At 31.0% G+C, this 20723-nt stretch overlaps 1 protein-coding gene across 1 annotated transcript; it reads right to left on the bottom strand.

Moving 5' to 3' along the window:
- Positions 1-1842: 1842 nt before the first annotated feature.
- LOC119604658 (RAC serine/threonine-protein kinase) lies at positions 1843-18356 on the bottom strand. The gene is made up of 8 exons (XM_037957422.1): positions 17770-18356; positions 5612-6326; positions 5376-5541; positions 5108-5305; positions 4649-5038; positions 4349-4582; positions 4140-4286; positions 1843-4011 (listed from the first exon to the last, which is right to left on the bottom strand). Exons 2-8 carry the CDS (start codon positions 5968-5970, stop codon positions 3931-3933), a joined length of 1575 nt encoding a protein of 524 aa, XP_037813350.1. The 5' UTR covers positions 5971-6326; positions 17770-18356; the 3' UTR covers positions 1843-3930.
- Positions 18357-20723: the final 2367 nt, after the last annotated feature.

The raw sequence follows: 20723 nt of genomic DNA on the forward strand, positions 1-20723 counted from the left end.
TGTGTAATGGATGATTGGAACCAAAAAACTTGGTTTAATTAATGGATACTAGTACAAATATAATTAATATCGCATTTTAAGATATAAATTTTAGGAAATCTCCGTTAAATATCGAATATGAACGCTATACTATGTTAAAAACGGCAATGTTCCGCAATGGATTGCAATTATTGTAAAGAAACGATTAATTTAAAAGTTAAAATATCGTCTTCCAATGCATCATAATGAACAAACGAGGGATATTATTGAATACTGGATCCAAAACTCCGGGGGTTTAAATAGTCAGATAGGAAAAAATGCTCCTATAAATAATATTCAGATCAATTACCAACAATTTAAATTTTTCGGAACAAAAAGTGAATTTTTTCCATGTTATAGTGTACAGAATATTTTATTATATAAAAATTACATTCAAACAGGTAAAATTTTCATGATTTTGTTAATATCATTAAGCCAAATACATATTGAAATTATCTGCATACTTACTTTTGTGACGTAAATTTTGCACCTATTTAACTACACCTTAAATGAGAACTCAAGTAACCAAAATAACCCGGAAAAAAGTAGTGAATAATAATTATCATAATTGTTTTTAATAAATAAATATGTTACTTTTTTGATTTTTGAAAAAATAATATCCTTTTTTAAATAAAACCAATTGTCAGTATTTCTGTATACTTATTTTTGAGATTAACTGTAAATAAAAAGTAATAAAAGCAAAGTTCGGTATAAAAAGAACAAATTTTTTATGAAAATTGTTATCGAAATATCGAGACTTGAAAATAAGTTCTTAATATCGAGAATTTGTTATAACTAAGCTATATAGTAGAGGTGCAAAAAATTGGGTTCCGTTATAACTACCGCCAACGTACCTTTAAAATTAAAACAATTATATTTTTTTATTTTTTGTTTTTATTATTTTTTTAAATCTTATATTTTATTTGTATAAAGTATATAATATGTATAAATTATTACATAGATAAAATGTTATCTACATATTTAATAATGTTTTTCTTTATTTTCGATCCGTATATCTTTTCTTCGGAATTCTCAACATTTCTCATCGAATTATTAAATCGTATTGTTTTTCATGTATAAACAAGTATTTTTTTTTTTTATTAAAATTAGTACAAAAGGTAAAACAAATAAAAAAGTAAATATGTATTGAGTCTGTTCGTAAATGTATATGTTCCTTTTTTAAATTCATTATTGAAAATTTTTAATGCAAAAAAGCGAGAGTGATACTGGAATAAAAAAAAAAGTACTTAAACGAACAGGCTTTGATACCAATAAATCATTAATACAAAAAACTTTACATATTTATTAAACAGCATTTCCATTTTTTCTTTTTTTATAAAAAAAAAATAAAGTAGTGTATATTATTTAATATGACTTACATGACTAAAACTGCAAAACTTCTTATTTAAGAGGAAGTCGGTAACTATTGTTGATGAATTATATTGATTTTTGTGTATTACTTTCATTAGTTATTAGTTAAAAAAGTGATTTATTTCTATTATTAAACTATTTTTGTTTGTTTTTTATACTTTTTTATTAAACTATTTTTATGTTTTATTTTTTTGTTATTTTATTTGTATTTAGGTAAATTTTTGCTATAAAAACCCTATGAAAATGTTTACAATGTCAAATAAACAAATTTAAAATTGTTTTAATAACGAAAAAAAAGTAAACCTTCGTAGTAATTAAAAGAACATAAAATAATAATATTTTTAAAACTAAAATATGTAGTTCAAAAGAAAACATCACACTTTTCAATTAAAGTTGGTTGGTTGTACAGTTTGTTGCATTCAATTAATTAACATAATAAATCAAACAAAAGGATTCTGCTTTTTCTTAGAGTACGCCGTTCTTTTCAATTAATTTATATTTGTTTAATGAAATTCTTTGAATTTTTTTTGCAATAAAGTATATAAAAACTGAGCTTAAAACTAGACTGTGAGGCTGGGGAAGGAATTTGGGTTGTGTTGGTTGGTATAAATTGGTGCGGATAGTGCTGGAAAAATGTTTGTTCTTCCTTCTATTCTTAATGATTATGGCTTACAGATGATTGATTATTACAATTATGTTTTTGTGTTTATATGGATCAGTAGTAAGTAGTTATTCAACTGTTAATATAACAGCTAGTGTTTATTTTATTTGTTTGTTTGTTGTTTACTCTATAGTGGAACATAGTTTCGTTGTTAATTTCTTTAGATTGTACATTGAAAGTAAAAAGCAAAATCCCTTTAATTAATTGTATCTCTCTTTTTTTCTATTTTTATATTGGCATATTCATAGGTAACGGATTAGAAGATTCAGAACAAAATTATTATAAAAAAATATATCGAAAACAAAAAATTAACATGTTTTATTTTTATATTATTTGTTTTTGTTTTTAATTTTTATTTCATCTAAATGCTGTGAAATAACAAGTACATAGCTTTATATACTGAATTGTAAGTTGTTGACTATTAACTCAGCGTTGTATGCATGTATGTTTGTAAGTATGCAGTATAACCAACCACAAAGATACTTCTTCAAATGAAATTGTTACTAAAGAAAAAACAATAAAATATACATAAACGTTGTCTCGGCATTTGTTTGCTTGCTGTCTTGGTTTCTTTCTAAAAGTTATATTAAAGTATGTTTGATTAATGTAGTTTTCATAAAACTTTCTTCAGATTTAAAATCAAACTAAATTCGTTTAAAATAAATAACTATCAATCGAAACTCAGTTAAGATACAAATGATACTATACAATACACATGTATTATATGAAATTATAAGAAGTTAGGGGAAAAAGTTAAACCAAACAAACAATGTATCTGGCTGGCTGACAGTGTTAACTATCCGTCAAACTCGCGATGAATACAATTTTTCAAATTCATTATCATATTTTAATTTATTATTATTTTTATTCGTTTTTTTTTTTACTTTGAATGTAAAGTACATACTGTTCAATGAATTTTGAATTCATTAAATTGTCTTTACAAAGTTAATTTAAAAAATTCTTAAAAAAAAGAAATTAAAAAATATTTCTTGGTTGGTTGGTTGGTTGCTTTTTTGCTTTTTAAAGCACCCTATAGTAAGTTGTATATAGTATTTATGTATGTATGCATGTATTTATGTAGATATATAATGCAACTGCCTGTTTGTTATATGTATTATGCTTTTTAATAATATAAATTTAATTAACTTTTTATAGTTTTTAATTTTTTGTTTTCATTTTTCTTGTTTTAAATAGGTATATTAATGTATATTAAATTTAATTTCATTTTTTAATGTTTCGATTTAAATACATCGTGTTTTAAATCATATTGTTTGTATGTATTGTATGCTGATTTTTTAGTGTTTTTCTACTCAGTTTTTTATTTGTGTATTGTAGTTTAAACAATAAATAATGAATTATTTAAATGATCGCCTCAAAGAAGGCCTTAGAATCCAACAGATGGCTACCAATTAACAGTTGACCTTTATATGGAGGGACAAAAGAAATTAAATTACCTGTTATTATTTTTATTTTTTAATTTATAGTTTATTTTGATGCTAAGAGAGTAAGAATAAGATCTATTTGGCCTTTATGACTTTTATCGGAGCGAACGAATAAATCATATGTAAGGATTAGTTTATCTTTTTTGGATTAGCAGTGTTTGTTTACTTTCATTGAATTAATTATTTGCTGTTGTTGTTTTTTTTTTAAATTAATGGTAGTGGTTGCTTTATAGTTTGTTTTTTTGTTTGTTTGTCATAATTGTTATTTAGGATACTAAAATACGTTCCAACGTTTACGAAAGAAAATAAGTTCGTTGAAAACGTTGGACGACTTTTATTTAGACGTGAACACGGCTAATATTGTTTGCTGTTGTTGTAGTTGCTGGCATAGGCAATATGTGTATTGTTGAATTTTTATCAAATGCTTTGCACTCTTTTCTATTGCATTGATGCCAAACTAGCTGAGTTACTGATGTGTGATGAAGTGCCCAATGTAGAGGCCATATCCTGATAACTAAACTGTAAATAGAAAATTAAATCAACGTTTTTTATTTTATGTATTTTATTTATTTGCGAATGTTAAAAAAAGTTAAAACCCCTAAGTATGTATAAGTTTATAGCTGTTTATATAGTTAGACATTACTTACTTGTGGAAAATGTGGTTCTTCTGCTATTGAGCCTAGGGGGCCCGTGGGGTCTGGTGGTGTCAATTCGACACTTTCACCGGTGAATTCTTTGTCAAAATAACGTGTATCCGTATCTGAAGTTACTTGGGGTTTAAATGGCGGTTCGATCTGAAAAGTAATCATACTTCATTATTATAAATATGCAATTTTTAATTTCTTCAACTACTTGCCTTTTTCTGCACCAAATCAGTCCAATTAATGCTGGCGAAGAAAGGATGTACTTGAATTTCTTTTACATCACCTGGTCCGCCACCTAAACGTTTTTTAGGATCTTTAGCCAAAAGACCGGCCAGCAGACTTTTGGCCTCATCTGAAATCATACGAGGAAATTTCACTTCTTCCATAAGAATCAGTGTGAAAAGGACGTCGTGATCACGATTATAAAATGGAAGACGCCCACAAATCTGGAATTGAGTTAAATGAAGAACAGGAATGAAATGTGTTATTTATACATCAATTTCGTTGCTTACCATTTCATACATAACCACACCTGTGCCCCACCAATCAACAGCTCGACCATAATCGTTATCTTCTAATACTTCTGGCGCCAAATATTCCGGCGTGCCACAGAAAGTTTTCGTCGTGCGACCATATGTAATATCTTCCTTGCATAGACCGAAATCTGCAATTTTTATGTGACCATCTTTGTCTAACAAAAGATTTTCGAGTTTAAGATCACGATAAATAATGCTTTGTGAGTGTAAATAGCCCAAAGCCGATATAATTTCAGCTCCGTAAAAGCGTGTTCTCTCTTCGGAGAATATACGTTCACGACTTAAATGAAAGAACAATTCTCCACCGTTTACATACTGCATTACGAAGCAAAGTCTATCGTTTGTTTGGAAGGAATATTTTAAAGACTACAAAAAGGAAAATAGTTTAAATTTATTACAATCTTTTTGATATAACACTTAGCTCGCTATACATACTATTAAAAATGGATGATTTGTTGTTTGTAAAACTCGACTCTCTGTTATGGTATGGGCAACTTCGTCCTTTTGTATAATAACTTCTTTTTTGAGAATTTTAATGGCATACAACTTGGCTGTTGCCTTTTCGCGGCACAAAATCACTTTACCAAACGTTCCTTTACCCAAAACTTTTAAAAATTCAAAATTTTCCAAAGTCTTAAGGATATAAAAAAAAATATCATGTATTAATTGATAAATAGAGTTATGCAAATTGTGCCTAACTTACGACTTTCTTCACTCCACCACTGCTGCGTGTTGATGTGCCCTGAACGGAAAACTTTTCACACAATTCATTTTCAGCAATAGAAGCCATATCGACATCTGTCATATCTGTATTATCTGAAGTACACATCGCAGTTTCTCCCAGTTCACTCAAGCTACTTGCCACAGTTCTGAAGCAGAATAAAACACAATGAATATTAAAGTTTTTGATTTTGAAGACATCATAAATACGAAACTTACCTTATGGCGTCTGTCCATTCTTGCCTCTCCCTTTCAGTGTCAACAGAGAATGTTCGCTCAACCACTGAGGTCCACTGGAGACCCCGAATGATAAATGTAAAAGGCCTGGGGCGATCAACGGTCATTATTTGGCAGCCCTTGATCGTAAAATCATTTAATGGTCTTTCAGGCGGAGCGTTTTCATTAGGTTTGGAACGCCAGCCGTGCAGTGTGCCATCGCTTCGTAATATAAAGTAACGAGAACGCCATGTTTTTATGTGTTCACCTCGTTTTTGTAACCAGCCCTCTTTGACTATTGTTGCATTCGAATGACTGCCACCGGCTTCATTGGAAGCAGACAAAGAGCCAATATCTGTCATGGCTACTTTTGGAAATATCTGTGAAGAAGTGGATGTAATAGAGGAAAGTTGAGGCTGTTGCTGTGATGAGCTGTTGTTGTTTGGCGTATTTTGGCCGTTCTGATTGCTGTTGCTGCTACCAAAACTACTAAACGGGCTGGTGAATGAAAATGCTACAAAATTAGAACCCAATAATCCAGTAGAGGTAGATCCGCGACCAGTAGCTGATGCGGTTGTTTTACCACCGGCTGTTGCAACCACTGTTGATCTCCTCGGTGCTGCAAACGGTAAGTAATTCGTGATGAAGCCGTACGTCAATCCAAAATTCGATTAAATCAATTCAGCACACCTGTGTGCTTGTAGAAGGGTATTATTGCCTAAAAAATAAAAAACAGTTAGTTTGAAAGGAGGATGTATGTTATATCAAATCCAAAGAAATACACCATGGGAAATCAAACCCACGACCTCCGGTCTAACAGATTGCAACACTAACCACTAACCAGAGAACCACATAATCAGGCTCCGCGGGAACCGGTAGCCCGATTATGTTCCCATTGCTAATGAAAGATCCACGGAGTCTCCTGTAATTTGTTTGTATATATGTATAATGTACTATTAATTTTTGAATTTGATAAGTATTTGCCCAACCACAGATTACTTAAGGACTGTAACATGAGAACTGTCTCTGCTTACAAACGTGACTTTAAGTTGACGTCTGTTTTCTCTTTGTTTTTCGTGACGAAGAACGTATTAGAGCCAAACAGGTGACTAGACGTTAGTGGAAATTACTGTTTCTTTCAAATGTATTGACTCTTTGTCGAACTGCTGGGTCGTTATTTTCTTCACACATACTAATTAAAAGTAGTACTTACATACACACATATTGCTCATTTTCTATAAGACTGATCTAAGTCAAAAATATAGTTTAGATAATGTTTTATGTCATCTTACTATTTCTTAAATCATTTTTTAACAAATTAGAGTTTAACTTCTCCTGACAATATATTTTTTTTATATTTATTATATACTACTGGTGCCCGGTCCACGTTACAGTCCCTCTATTCGACATGTGAACTTTACACGTAAAGATCTATATAACCCTATAATTTTAAAATAATCGGTTTAGCGGTTTAGGTATAGTTGACTGAAAATTAAAACTTCGAAGCTATCTGTCGGACACGGATGAACACTTCTCACGATCCCTGAAACACCATTTTTTTATTTTATTTGTTAGTAATACTAAGTTTTGGCATTTATAACAAAATATTGCTCTAACACCGAAAATAATAGAAATTTTTGAAAATATAATAAAAATACGTAAATAACTTTCAAACGGCGAGTATTTTTTAGTTCTTAAATAAAAAAAAAAAACTAAATTTGAGTTATGACAGTCTTGTAGCAAATAAGCGAAATATACATTAGACATGTACCTAAAAATACACTTAATTTAATATTTAATATTATATTAGAATATCATATTAGAAAGTCTTTATTATTAAAAAACATTTACAAAAAATATGTGAAACTAACTAATATTTTAATACTTATAGCTGTAACTGTTTCTTTTTAGAATTATGAAATAAATAATATGAAATATTCATTTTGATAAATATATATATGTATGTATATGGCGTGGAGAAATGTCAATAACATCCAGATTTTTATGCGATATTAATGTTTTATAAATAATTATCTCCCGAAAATATGATTTATTATAAATCGATTTTTTAAGGACGTGACTAATGTCCATACATATACATACATATGTGCATATACATACACACATACATACATAGATTTTGTACTATTGCAGACAAAAGATCGAAAAGTTTTAATATTTTTTTTTTATTTTCTAACACATGAAAAATTTACCAAACAGAATGCAAACAAAAAAAGATCAACATCACGGACGACAAAAATAAAATTTTAAGAAACTAAATTTTAAAATGGTAGCAGCTACATACATATATATAAAAAAAAAAACAAAAAGTGAAATAGAATAAAATCTGTGAAAGAATTTCCTTCGTCTAGACGAAAGACGGCAAGAGTGTGTGCCGTCATATGTCTGCGAATTTTTTTTTTTGGTTTTGTCTTCAATTGTGTGAAATATGTAACGTTGAAAACGTTTGATGTTGGTTTGCTGATGATGAACGAGTATATTTATGTATGTATGTACATACATATATACAGTTTTGGACAAAATAATAGAAACATTTTAACTTGTTACCTTTTGGTTAATCAAAACCAAAATAGGTGTTTTGGATAGTGCAGAATATTGTACCAAGTGTTTATTAAACGACAAATTCCTCACGTTTTTTTAAATATGTACTCATTGTACATAACGCTCATTTACTACAAGACAGGCATAATCGAAAAAAAGTCGTTCCGAGAAAAACTTGTTACAAACCCTTCACACCAGTAAAGCTATTTTTTGGACTCCTCTAATGTACATCGTAATGATATATACGAATGTGTGCTGGTCCTATATTCATGCTGGATGTTTGAGTGGATCAGTATAACTACGAAAATATACTTTTAAAACTTTAATAATGAAACCCGGTGATGTTTTAAGGACGACAGTGACTGAAAATATACCTAAAGTATAGAGAGGAGTTGCTTCAGATGAAACAGAATTGCCCTGTGATCCTCGAAGAACATGTGTTACGTATAAAAAGGAGTTTCAAAATAAGGAACTACTGAAAATATTTGATATTAACTTTTATATGTACCAAGTGTGCTAATCTCATGACCACCACTGTATGTGGAGTTATCAAAGTTTCTTTGACATATAAAATAGTTAATGCATTATCACTCTTATGTTATGTTATTATGTTATTGGAAAAATTCACTGATGTTATAATTATGAACGTGTGGACACCGGAAATAGTTTTTGAGGTATATCCTCTAAACAAATCTGTTTTTAAAATATGAGGAAATCTAATTGAGAAAAAATAGATAGTTTTAGTTTGGAAGCCGAAATAAAAAGAAGTTTTCACGGTAGTTGTAAATTTGATAGTAGTTGGACGTCCATTTATAAACCGTGATGGAATGGTGAAAGAAGTGATTTAACTTGGTGAGAGTGTTTTTGTGACTATCTGCACTTAATGTTAAATCTGCTTCGGATTTACACAAAGGAATAATATATGGAAATTCCCATAATATCGAACGCGACAGTCGAACACATTTAAAGTGAAAAATGTCAATGAGGATAGTCTGCTTTCCAAAAGACAAAAAAATGTTTTTTCTTTCGGATTTGTCGATTTTTGCATGCTGACAACTGAATTTATTTCAAGTGTAGGGTAATAAACAGCTTTTGGAGTCGTTAGAGGAGTAGTGCGTTATATATTTAGTTCATCTGTACGATCAAAAATATTAAATATAGTATTTTTCAATATAAATTTGGTATGACAATTATTTTAAAAAAGTGACTATTTTGCAATCCAAACAAGTAGAGCATTTAAAATGTCGATATTTTCAGAGGTTCTGATCCGATTTTTTTAAAACAATTATGTAGGAGAGAGTGATACACTTGAATTCTTTTTGTTTTTCATTCGTACAAAAATATATCGATGCAAAAATGTAAAATTCTTTAAAATGGATTAACGTCATTGAAAAATGTACAATAATTTTTAGATATTTATTTAAAACAACACTTCTAGGAATAAAATGAATTTTGAGGACCTATTGATACAAACAAAAATACACAAACAGACATATGTACATATAAACATGTGAATTGAACATTAGTGTTGCGAAAACAACATGTTTGTTGTGGAATATTATTTTTATCGCAACTGCGGTCAATATGAGTTTTATGTATTCGTGAAATAATTATTATTATTTTAATTGTGATTATTTTATTTATTTTTATTATTATCGTTATCTTTGTTGTTGCTGTCTATTGAAGTTTGTTACAACACACTTTTGCATTCATATTTATGTATAATATTTTAGAAATTCCTAAAACCGTAAAGGAAAATAGCATTTCCCAAAATTCAAAGTCATATGTCGTCAATAAGTTGGAAGTGTTCTAATTAAAAAATTTGGGTTACAGATATTAATAAAATTTGAACTAATTAAAAAATGATCCAAAAATTAATTCCCATTGGGTAAAGAAGGCACTGAATCAGAAACCCTTGTAAAATCAGAACAAAATTTGGTCAACCAATCATATATCTGGGAAACTAATCGAACTAAATTCTTCAAATTTTGCACTAAGAACTTAAATATTCATCTGAACATTTTGGAGAAAAAAGAGCGGACTTTCGTCATGGGGGGCTTGGAGCCCCCATATTAATTAAATAGGAAAATTATTATATCTGAGAAACTATTAGAGCTAGAATCTTCAAATTTTAATTGAAGAACTTTGACATTCATGTGAACATTCAGAGAATAACGGGCGGACTTTCAATGGGGGGTTTGGCACCTCACATATGAATTAAATACAAAATTTCGCTTATCTGGGAAACTAATAGAACAAGATTCTTCAAAAGAAGAACTTTATTATACATATGAACATTTTGGAGAAAAAAAAAGGCGGACTTTCATCTGGGGGCTGTGAGTTCCCATATGAATTAAATAGAAAAATTCGTATATCTGAGAAACTATTAGAGCTAGAATCTTCAAATTCTATATGAAGATCTTTGACATTAATGTGAACATTTAGAGAATAACGGGCGGACTTTCAATGGGGTCTTGGCCTATATGAATTAAATACAAAATTTCGTATATCCGGAAAAATATTAGATTTTTTTTTAATTTGTCATCGATTACATTAAAATCTTAATTAACGTTGGGAAAAAATGTACCTCTGGAAAACATTACAGTTAGAATCTTCAAAATTATTAAGAAGATTTTTTATTTATATTGCTTTTAGGGTAGCAAAGCACACTGGGTATAGCTAGTTGCTTATAAAATTCCTTATTTTATCTACATATGAATTCGGTTTAATGAAAAGTTATATTGACTCTCTATCCTCCCCCCCCGGGGCATGTTTCCATGATGAAATGTCCATCATGGTGTATTGCAATCCCGGGGTAAAGAGATGCTACCAGTATCTCTAGTCTGCCGGGACTATAAACTGGTGATGTCAAATGTATCCTTGGCTTCGACTCGGAATGATTTGGCATGGGGTCTAACCAGAGCACCATATCATCTGGCACTACGGGTGGCCGGTTGCCCACAGGACCAAGTCCTGACCGGTCAATTGGTTGAGGTTCCTTCGGGATCCACGTAGTGGCTGTGGTTGAAACCCAAATCGCGGGGAGAGAATGTTGGTTTAAGGACTGATATATCCAAATGCTAAGTATGTTTGGATTCTCTCTCCGGTGCTGTTGCCATCTCAACAGATGTCACTGGGTGATGTGACAGAGCAACCTATGCTGGATTCCTGAACCCGTTGAGTATCTCTTACTCTTCGCGTAGTAGGGCGCCAGTATAGGTTGGGGAATTTTCAGGTTGACACTTGGTAGTTGCCTGTCATTCCGTAGATCGTTCTTTATGGTCTGAGAATGGAACTGATGTAATTGGAGAACGATCGGGAAGTCTCCTTCCTCCACAGGACTAGTATTGATTTAGTAGACCTTTTACTTCAGGGAAGTTCTCGGTGCTGTTGCCATCTCAACAGGATTCATATTGTTTCATGCTACGCGACATATGGTTGAGGTCCGTTCCCTCAACTCGTCGGGGCAATTATTGGGTTCGAATTGACTTTGGAAATTTCTACATCCTTTGTCACATTATCTGACATACAGAGGGATCCTGATTTATTGGCTGGATATTTCGGGCTACCAAATACGTCTCTAGGTGCTGTTGCCGAATCAACAGAGCCATCTCAGTAGTGTGGTTGCGCGGGCTTAAAGAGGTTAAGGAATGCACTGGAATGGGTCATTAGATGATGGAGATTGCATTTTGAATAATGCAATCTTTCATGACATCATAAGGGTGGTCACCTTCCGGCTTACCGGAAGATTGATTTCACCTGATGTTGGGACTTGTCACCCCCTTCTATTGACTTTAGACCAGTGATTGCTTTTTCCTTGTCGGGGTTTGCATTGGGATTGATCCCATGCTGCCTGTCATTCCGCAACGGGGCTACTATGGCAAGAGATTAGATAGCTCGAGTTCTTCAGCAAAGTGCTTGTACATGGACCGGCTCAGCCATGTACAAAAATTGCCACCTGAGTTCTTCATTGAGGAATTCAGGGGCGCGTGGTAGACCGTCTCTAGTCTACCCAGTGGATGAAAAAGACCACCGTGAAATAAGGCCGTCAAGGCAGGTGTTCACGTTAAGCACTTGACATTCGTGACTCTCTATCCTATCTAGACAATGTCATAACCCTTTAATGCATAAGCGTACCATATATGGTACATGACTTTAAATGTTGCAATGAGTTTCTCAAATTAATTTAGACAGTATAAAAGTTCAGACAAATACCATTATGACACTTTTTTAATATGAATTAGACACACATAAAAAACCTGATAAAGTTATCGTTTGTACAAAATTTTAAAAGTAAATTTCCATATCCCAGCTAGCATTTACATGATTCATTGGCGAGCGCGATGATTTTGCGACTATATTTTTAATCGTCCACACGATTGTCCTCATTTTGTGAATCTTTTTTCAATCTTCCAGACGATTGTTTCATTTTGTGACTCGTTTTATAATCGTCCTGACGATTATTTAAAAAAATATATATTTTAATGTACCAAAAGATGCTTTTGCGAGTAATTTTGGCGATTGTTGAACGAATTAACCGTCGCTTATGTATTTTAGCGATCATCGGAGGATTGTTGTTAGTCAACGATCATATTTTACTCTTCCAAATGATGCATATATTATTGTCAAACCGGTTTATTTATATTACGCAACAATCGCCGATTACGGATTCTGGAGATAGTTGGGCGAATTTTACCGTTATACGTATAAACGTTTAGCAAAAACAAATTATTTTGTCTTCTTTTCAACTCAGTTTATAATCAGTGTCGAGACAAGTAAGAATAAAAAGTGGTTTTTGAAGTTTATTAAATTAAAAATTTAATTTTTAATAAAGTTTCTTATAAATACTAAGTGTATTAACTAAAAAGTGTTTTATTAGAAATCAAAAATTAAATTTATAATATAAAATAATTTATAATGCTATCAAATAAAGCAATGATGGAGTCTGCTTATAATGAAGTGGGATCATCCAAAAAACAAGTTAAAGGCAGGGAAACATCTGATTGCGATGATGTCCCAATGAAAGTCAGTTCTTTCGAAAAATTGGTTGAATCGGATTTCACTGAAACATCATCCGTTTGCGATAATTTTCCAGTTGAATATATAGAAGAAGTGAATTGGCCGAGTAATGAAAGTGTGAAAGAGAAAATTAGACTTTGGACAGTAAAACACGGGTTAACTACAACTGTGGTCAACGAGTAAAACTGTAAAACAGTTGGAAGAATTACATAAACAAATAGAAGAGAACGTGGATATTGTAGCTCAATTGGTATGTGTATAATTATCCGTCTATATACATATTTTTTAATATAAACATACATATATACATATATTCATATCAAAATTTTTACAGAAATACGTTATTGGTAAAGTGGGTGGCGACAGCTCCAACTCGTTTGTCAGGAATGCAATTAAAAAAATGCTGAGCGATGATGTGGCTGCAAAATTGAGTTGGCGTGGAACGAACAGTAAGCCCAGTATTCAGGAATTCAATATAACGAAAATTATAACAAGTAAGTATTTTTTATAACATGATTTTACTGAATTCTAATTATTTTCTTTTTAATGGTGTCTGCCATTCAAAATTTCCGAAAGCTGATGATGCAGGTATAAATAAGGTATTACAACAACATTTTGTTCATGCTGGTGACCGTCTCAGAAAGAGTGACCGAACCAAAAAGATTGATGAAGCCAAGAAAATTGACGATTTGGCTGAAAAATAACTTTATTTTTTAATAATTTTTCTATTGCATAATTATTTCCATTATTCATATGTATGTATTTATTTTCATAATTGAATTCAAATTTATATTTATTTTTGTTTTTTATTTAAAGTTGACAAAAATGCCAATGCAATAAACAGTATAAAACGAATATCAATACTTTTTATTTTTAGCATATTTTTAGGCATTTTAGGATCAATTAAAATCTTCTTTACGATCGTTCCAAGACTCTTCTATAATTCTGTTTATCGCATCGTAGAAGATTCATTAAGACGATTGTGTAAAGATTCTGTTTATCGCATCGTAGAAGATTCATTAAGACGATTGTGTCAAGACTCTTTTTAACACATCGTAGACGATTCATAGAGAAGAGTCGCGGCTGTGACACAGTTACTCCCGTTGCGTTGAACTTTCGTAATTGGAATACGATATCGTGGAAGATTAATTTAAGCGCCACCTCCAATCGCGGAAGATCCTTTTTTGAAAGAAAATGCTAGCTGGGATGTTGCTTGTTACGTATATGTACATACATACATATGTACACTAGTGGACCACTTTGTACATAAATATGTGCGTTTCAATGTACTAAAAAGGAGAAAAATAAAAAAAATAATTGAAAAGGTCCTCAGTTCCCTAACTGCAATTGAAAATCTTGACCTCAGTACAATATGTTCAAAAACATTTTCTGCAAACTTTTCGAGTTGGGTGTCAAAAATGGTATTATAAGGGGCAAATAAAATTCCAAAAATTCTGAAATGGACTACATCAAGTGCCAAACAATTTTTTAAATAAGTTTCTGTATGAGCTAAAAATTACGATAATTTTTATATCCATTTCGATAAAAAGAGAAAATAATATGCCTCTCCAATCCACTAAAAATTATTTTGTATACCAAAAATATTCTACAATAATTTTAAAATTATTTTTCCGGTAATCAGCTCAAAATTACGGAATTTTTGACACCCGCTTCAAAAAACTAAAATATTTTATTTTTCAAAAATTTTACTGAGGTTAGCATTTTCAATCGCTGATAGGGAACTGAGGACCATTCCAAAAAAAAATTTTTTTATTTTTCTCGTATTCAGTACATTAGGTTAGGTTCAGCAGACTGTATACTTAGAAAAGTATAACTTTACTTGGGTCCAAATTAGGTCCCTTTGTAATGCCTGGAAAGAAAACAGATACGGAAAGGAGAGAGAAGCGATAGAGACAGTAATGGGTAGTATTTAAGAACTGAAAAATAAAAAGAATAAAAAGAGATAGTAGCGAGCCTATAAGAGAAGTGAGGATCATAGTGTGTGATCAATTACACACCCATTTCGACAGTTTTAAGAATGCTAGAATACGTTCAAGTTGAACAGTTGATAGATCCCATAGATCAGAAAAATATACCGACCCTATTACACAGAAGATGAGTAATTGTTTCTTCTTCATTTTGACAGCTCCTACAGAATTCATTGTATGGAAGACTAATGCGTCTTGCATGGTTTCCGAACTTGGAATGACCAGTAAGAACTGATAACAGAGTGCTCAGATGTGTTCTACTAAGCCCTAATATGTAGGATGTTTTATAAGGATCCATACAGGGCCATAGCAACTTAGCAGTCAAGCAAGTGTGTTCTTGAGACCACCGATCTTGAGCTAAACTAAAACAAATGTTGTATATTTGTTTCTTAATGGCCGCTAGGGGGACGCCGCAGAATTGGTCTATATCCAGTATGGCCATCCTCGTACCAGCTTTCGCCAAGATATCAGCAATAGTATTGCCCATTATATCCCCGTGTCCTTTGACCCAAACGAGGGTAATTCTTGAATGTCTCGCCATCTCGTTTAGAGGCGCCTGGCAATTCTTGGACAAGTTTTGATGCGGAGTAAACACCTATCAGGGATTTGATGGCGGCTTGGCTGTCAGTATAGATTTTGATATCCCTATTGAATTATTTACTACTTTTATTTAAGTTTAGTGATGCATTGAAAAATATAAGCCTCACTCAATAATAATAGTAATATTTACAATTTTTAACTAAAAATATTTTAAAAATAGTTAAAATATTTGTTTTTAAATCCTAGTGAAATAATTTTTCTACACTAAATTATTAGTTCAAAAAATATTCCTGCACTATTTTTTTTTTTCTACGTAGAAATGTTTCACTCAATTGAAAGTTTAAGTTAATAGGTCAGTCTAGAAATGGTTCAAGTCAACCAAAAACTCGTTGGACGAATATTATAAATTAATAAAACTTTCATTATTTACAAAATTTCCAAGCTGTTGCTTAAAAAACTCCCAGTAACCACATCATTTTTGCAACTGGCTATCTAAATCTGTATTTTCCATTTTAATAGATGTACCTATATTTTAAAAAATTAATCATTTATTGTCTTACAAATTCTTTAATTTTCATTTAAAAAAAATTAGTGCAAAGAAAATTATTGCAGCCTTTTGTTAGTGACTGTTCAAATTTTTAACTATTTGAGTGTAGTGCTTTTTTCTACACTACCACTCAATTGAGTTATAGTTAAAAAAATAATATTATCACTAAAAAATATTAGTGTTAAAAATATAAGCTTGACTATCGCTAAGCTGCTAAAAATTAGTGAAAAATATATTTTTTGAAATAATATTTAGTGCTAGTGAAATATTGATTTAACTAAAAAATAGTGCACTACACCCATCTCTGGTACGCATCGATTGAGTGGTATTCCTACATGAAATTGTTAAAAAGCCTGTTTCTTAGGACACTCTAATGTATCAGCTTTTTATTTACATAAAGAAATAAATTTTAATTGTAAAATTTTTGTGAAACCTTATATTAAGAAAAGTCCTGATCGGAGTTCGCGATGCTCATGCCAAATAAACTGATGGGCATTTTATACATAAGTTTAATTCACTGCACCAGTTTAAGTCATATTAAGAAAGGCCCTGATCGGAGTTTACGATGCTTATGCATTTTATGCATAAGTTTTATTTTTTTGTAATGCGTAAATGTACTAGATTTCAGATGCAGTGCAGTGACACATTTATGAACAGACCCACAACCTACAAAATGTCAATAATTTTTAAGCCGCCTTTATACTATGTTTAAAAGTAAATTTCAAATTGAAATTTTCAATAGACCAAAACATATGTTTGAAATATTTATATTTCTTTATTGAATAAATTGTGCTTATTTTTAGCCATTTGAAATTTGACCAAATTTAATATCTTGAAATAGTTATTTTTCCATTTTTTTCCTTGTTACATACACATATTAATGCAAAATGTACATATGGTACTTCAAATTTTTTAGCTTATTATTCACAAAAATTAATAAATTTTAATTGTAAAATTTTGTGAAATCTCATATTATGAAAGGACCTGATCGGAGTTTGCGATGCTGATTACAAATAAACAGATGGACATTTTATGCATGTTACATTCACTATTTGCGCATTATACATTTATGTGATGCATTTATGAACGCACTGCGGATCAGATGCAGTGCGGTGACACATTTTCGAACAGGTCCACAACCTACAAAATGTCAATAATTTTTAAGAAGTCTTTTGATAAAAAAAATCAACGCCGGCAACTTTTAATTTTATCGGCGGCTAGGCTAAGACCATTTTCAGCCGAATCGTCGCTGGTCTCTGCTCATAATAGCATTAATGTACATACATTTATGATTATGCATACAATAATTATACATACATACATACATATATGTATATAATAATGTAAATATTCTGTTTTTATTCATGATGACTGGTTGTTACCGTTACAAGAGTTGCCATATAAGTTAAAATATTCCATTTCAACCATTTGCTCTAACAAAAATGCAAGATACAATTCATTCCCATCGTGTACCAATTATTCTCTTCTATTTATGTTAAACATACCTTGAATTGTGTTCAATTAAAAATAATCCTCTTTTCTTAGTTGAAGAAACGCACTTTATTAAAATGCAGAACGTTGCAGATAACACGTTTTTTTACAATTTTTAAGGCAATCTTGAATTGTTGCAAAGAAATTCTCATTAAAAATCTCCCTCGATTTTTTTTGTTTTGTCTCTTTTCATTTAATGGTGATTACTGCATTTGCAAAAATACATGGGGGTCACACCTGTGAGACGTTTTTTAGCTATTTTATTTAAATTATTTATTTTGGAAATTCATCCTTTTTTAAGAACTTTTTATATACATAATATTAATGAAATTGCATTTTTCCACTTTCTTAGGTTTTCTTCGGTTTTACGCACAATGTCGTATGAGACAGACGTTTTTCTACGCCTTCGTTTTATTTTTCACTTTTAATATATAAAGTTATAATAGGAATTTTCTTAAGTAACTTTCTCACACAGCAAAAATAAACTTGAATAATAATAGATTATATCTTATTTGTATAATTATTTTTTATTAAAATTGTTTTCTTTTTCACAATCTATTAGAAAATCTGAACGAACACGGCGGCTTCACAAAAATATTATGTCGCCATTTTTATTTTTACCGAACTTGGTAGCACAAAAAAACTGTTAGTTTTATCACTGATAGAACAGTGCTAACAAGTTTTACAAAATTGTACGAAAATATAATACACGAAAATACAACTCTACTTCACTATGTTAGCCCTGATTTAGACCATGGTAAGATTAATAAGGTGATTTGAAACAAAGATATTTATTCATGATAGACCTAAAAAGTGCTTATAAAAATAATATTATTCATCTCAGGGTTATACATATAAATAAACTTTTTGTCGAAATTTTGATCAAAAAATAGGTAAATTATTGTGTTTTCGCTGCAACAAACACAAGCATTTGTCTATCACAGTTCAAATAAACAGCTGTTTCATCGACATCACCTTGTATTTAGTACGCCATGGGACCGATATTTTTGTACATAATCAAATCAGAAAAAAATATAAGAAATTAAAAATTGAATTTCCACCAGCCTCAGATCTACTTAATTTAGATCAAATTCTTTGCCTCTTTCACAATATCAAAAACACATTTTCTTATAAATATATTGAAAAAAATGTCAATATATTTGTAAGAAATAAAATGTTCTTTCGCATTTAGAGCAACCGGCAGTCTAAATTTGTTCTCGTATATTGACATTTTCTTTGAAAATAACTTTTATGAGAAATATCCGGTTTTGGTGATTTTTGAAATCTTAAAGTTGTTGTTGTTGTAACAGCTAAAACTATACAATAATCTAGTTGGGGGGTTCTACATCAATGTCCAGGCCTAAATTGGGCTACTTCAACTGGATACGTCCATAAATCCATTGGACAGAGTGAAGTAGGGTTGGCTGAGCAGTTGAATATGTGGTGGGTATCATGAGTACCCTGACCACATGCAGGACATTCGTTGGGGACGGCACGGTCTATACGTGACCAGTAGGCATTGAGCCTGCTGCTCCATCCCGATCTTAGTTGTGCCAGAACTACTCTTGTTTTCCGCGGCAGGTCTTCTTCCGTGTCTGCTATGGGCGGTGGGCGACCTCCAAGTACGACATTCATGCGGTATCCTGCGAACAATGAATTTATGGCGTCTCTATGAATGTCGTTCAAAGCTGCCGAATACGAGGACTGATACAGTGGATCCCGCACATATCTGCATATGTTTTCCTCGTATATACGAAGATCCTTCCCGACATGCCTCGGGGGAGTATCCAATTGTGTGATGTTTAAATTGGGATGACATCCCAGGAGGAACTGTTTAGTTAACATGACATTGTGTTCCTTGACATTCCCCGACAGCCGGTTCTACGTACGGGATGACCCGTATTATTGGGCCAAGGGCTGTCAACCTCAGCAACAACAATACAAAAAAAATCTTAGAGTGTTTACCATTCACAGAGATTGCAAATTAAACTTAAAGACTAAGCCTAGCCGCCGAAGAAAGCTGCCGGCGCAGAAAGCTTTTTAGCTTAAAACGTCTTGAAAATTTCGCTATAAAAAAGGAACGGAGGTCTTTCTTTTGCGGGAAATATAAAAATAAATATAAAATAGTTAAACTATTACGGGTTTTTCTAAATATAGCTAACCAAATACATACTAATTCCAAAACATTTTTTAATAACGGATACATTATATATTCCTCCTTACAAACGGGGTCACACTACTTAAAAAGATTTGGAGAATATTATGCCTGAACTTTAAGGATAAAAATATATTACAAAAACTACTATGTTTCCTCACTACGACTGTGTGCCAAACGGTAGCAAAGTTCTATGGTAATATAAAATTTTCTTATGGTGGAAAATATTATCACTTTTGCTGTGCCAAACGAAATCTTTTTTGAATTTTCACAATTGTCACTAATTTCACAAGAAAATCTACATTTATTTTAATAAAAGAAACACTTTTATTGATTTTTTTATTTTTAAAATAAATTTCTACAATCACAAATGTCAGGATGCACTAAGTATTTACTATATATATATATATATATATATATATATATATATACCTGGGCGATTTCCATTAATTTTGCATTAACATTAAATTAAAAAAAAATTAATTTAATGTAAAAAATATTGCATTAACATTAAATTTGTAAAATTTAATGCAATAAATTTCCATTAACATTAAATATTTTTGAATTTAATGCATTAATTTTACATTAACATTAAATATTTTTGAAATTAATGCATTAATTTTGCATTAACATTAAATATATCTGAATTTAGTGCATTAATTTTACATTAACATTAAATAAGCAATAAAATTAATGCATTAATATTCCATTAACATTAATATATATAAAAATTGATACACATAAATAAAAATACAGCACAGAAGACCTCGATCTAACTAAATACAACTAAAATTAAAAAGGTTAAAGTCCTTT

Source organism: Lucilia sericata, unplaced genomic scaffold, assembly GCF_015586225.1.
Source record: "Lucilia sericata isolate MDLA Ls3-8-SP2 unplaced genomic scaffold, ASM1558622v1 Contig000014F_arrow, whole genome shotgun sequence".
In the NCBI taxonomy this organism is placed as follows: domain Eukaryota; kingdom Metazoa; phylum Arthropoda; class Insecta; order Diptera; family Calliphoridae; genus Lucilia; species Lucilia sericata.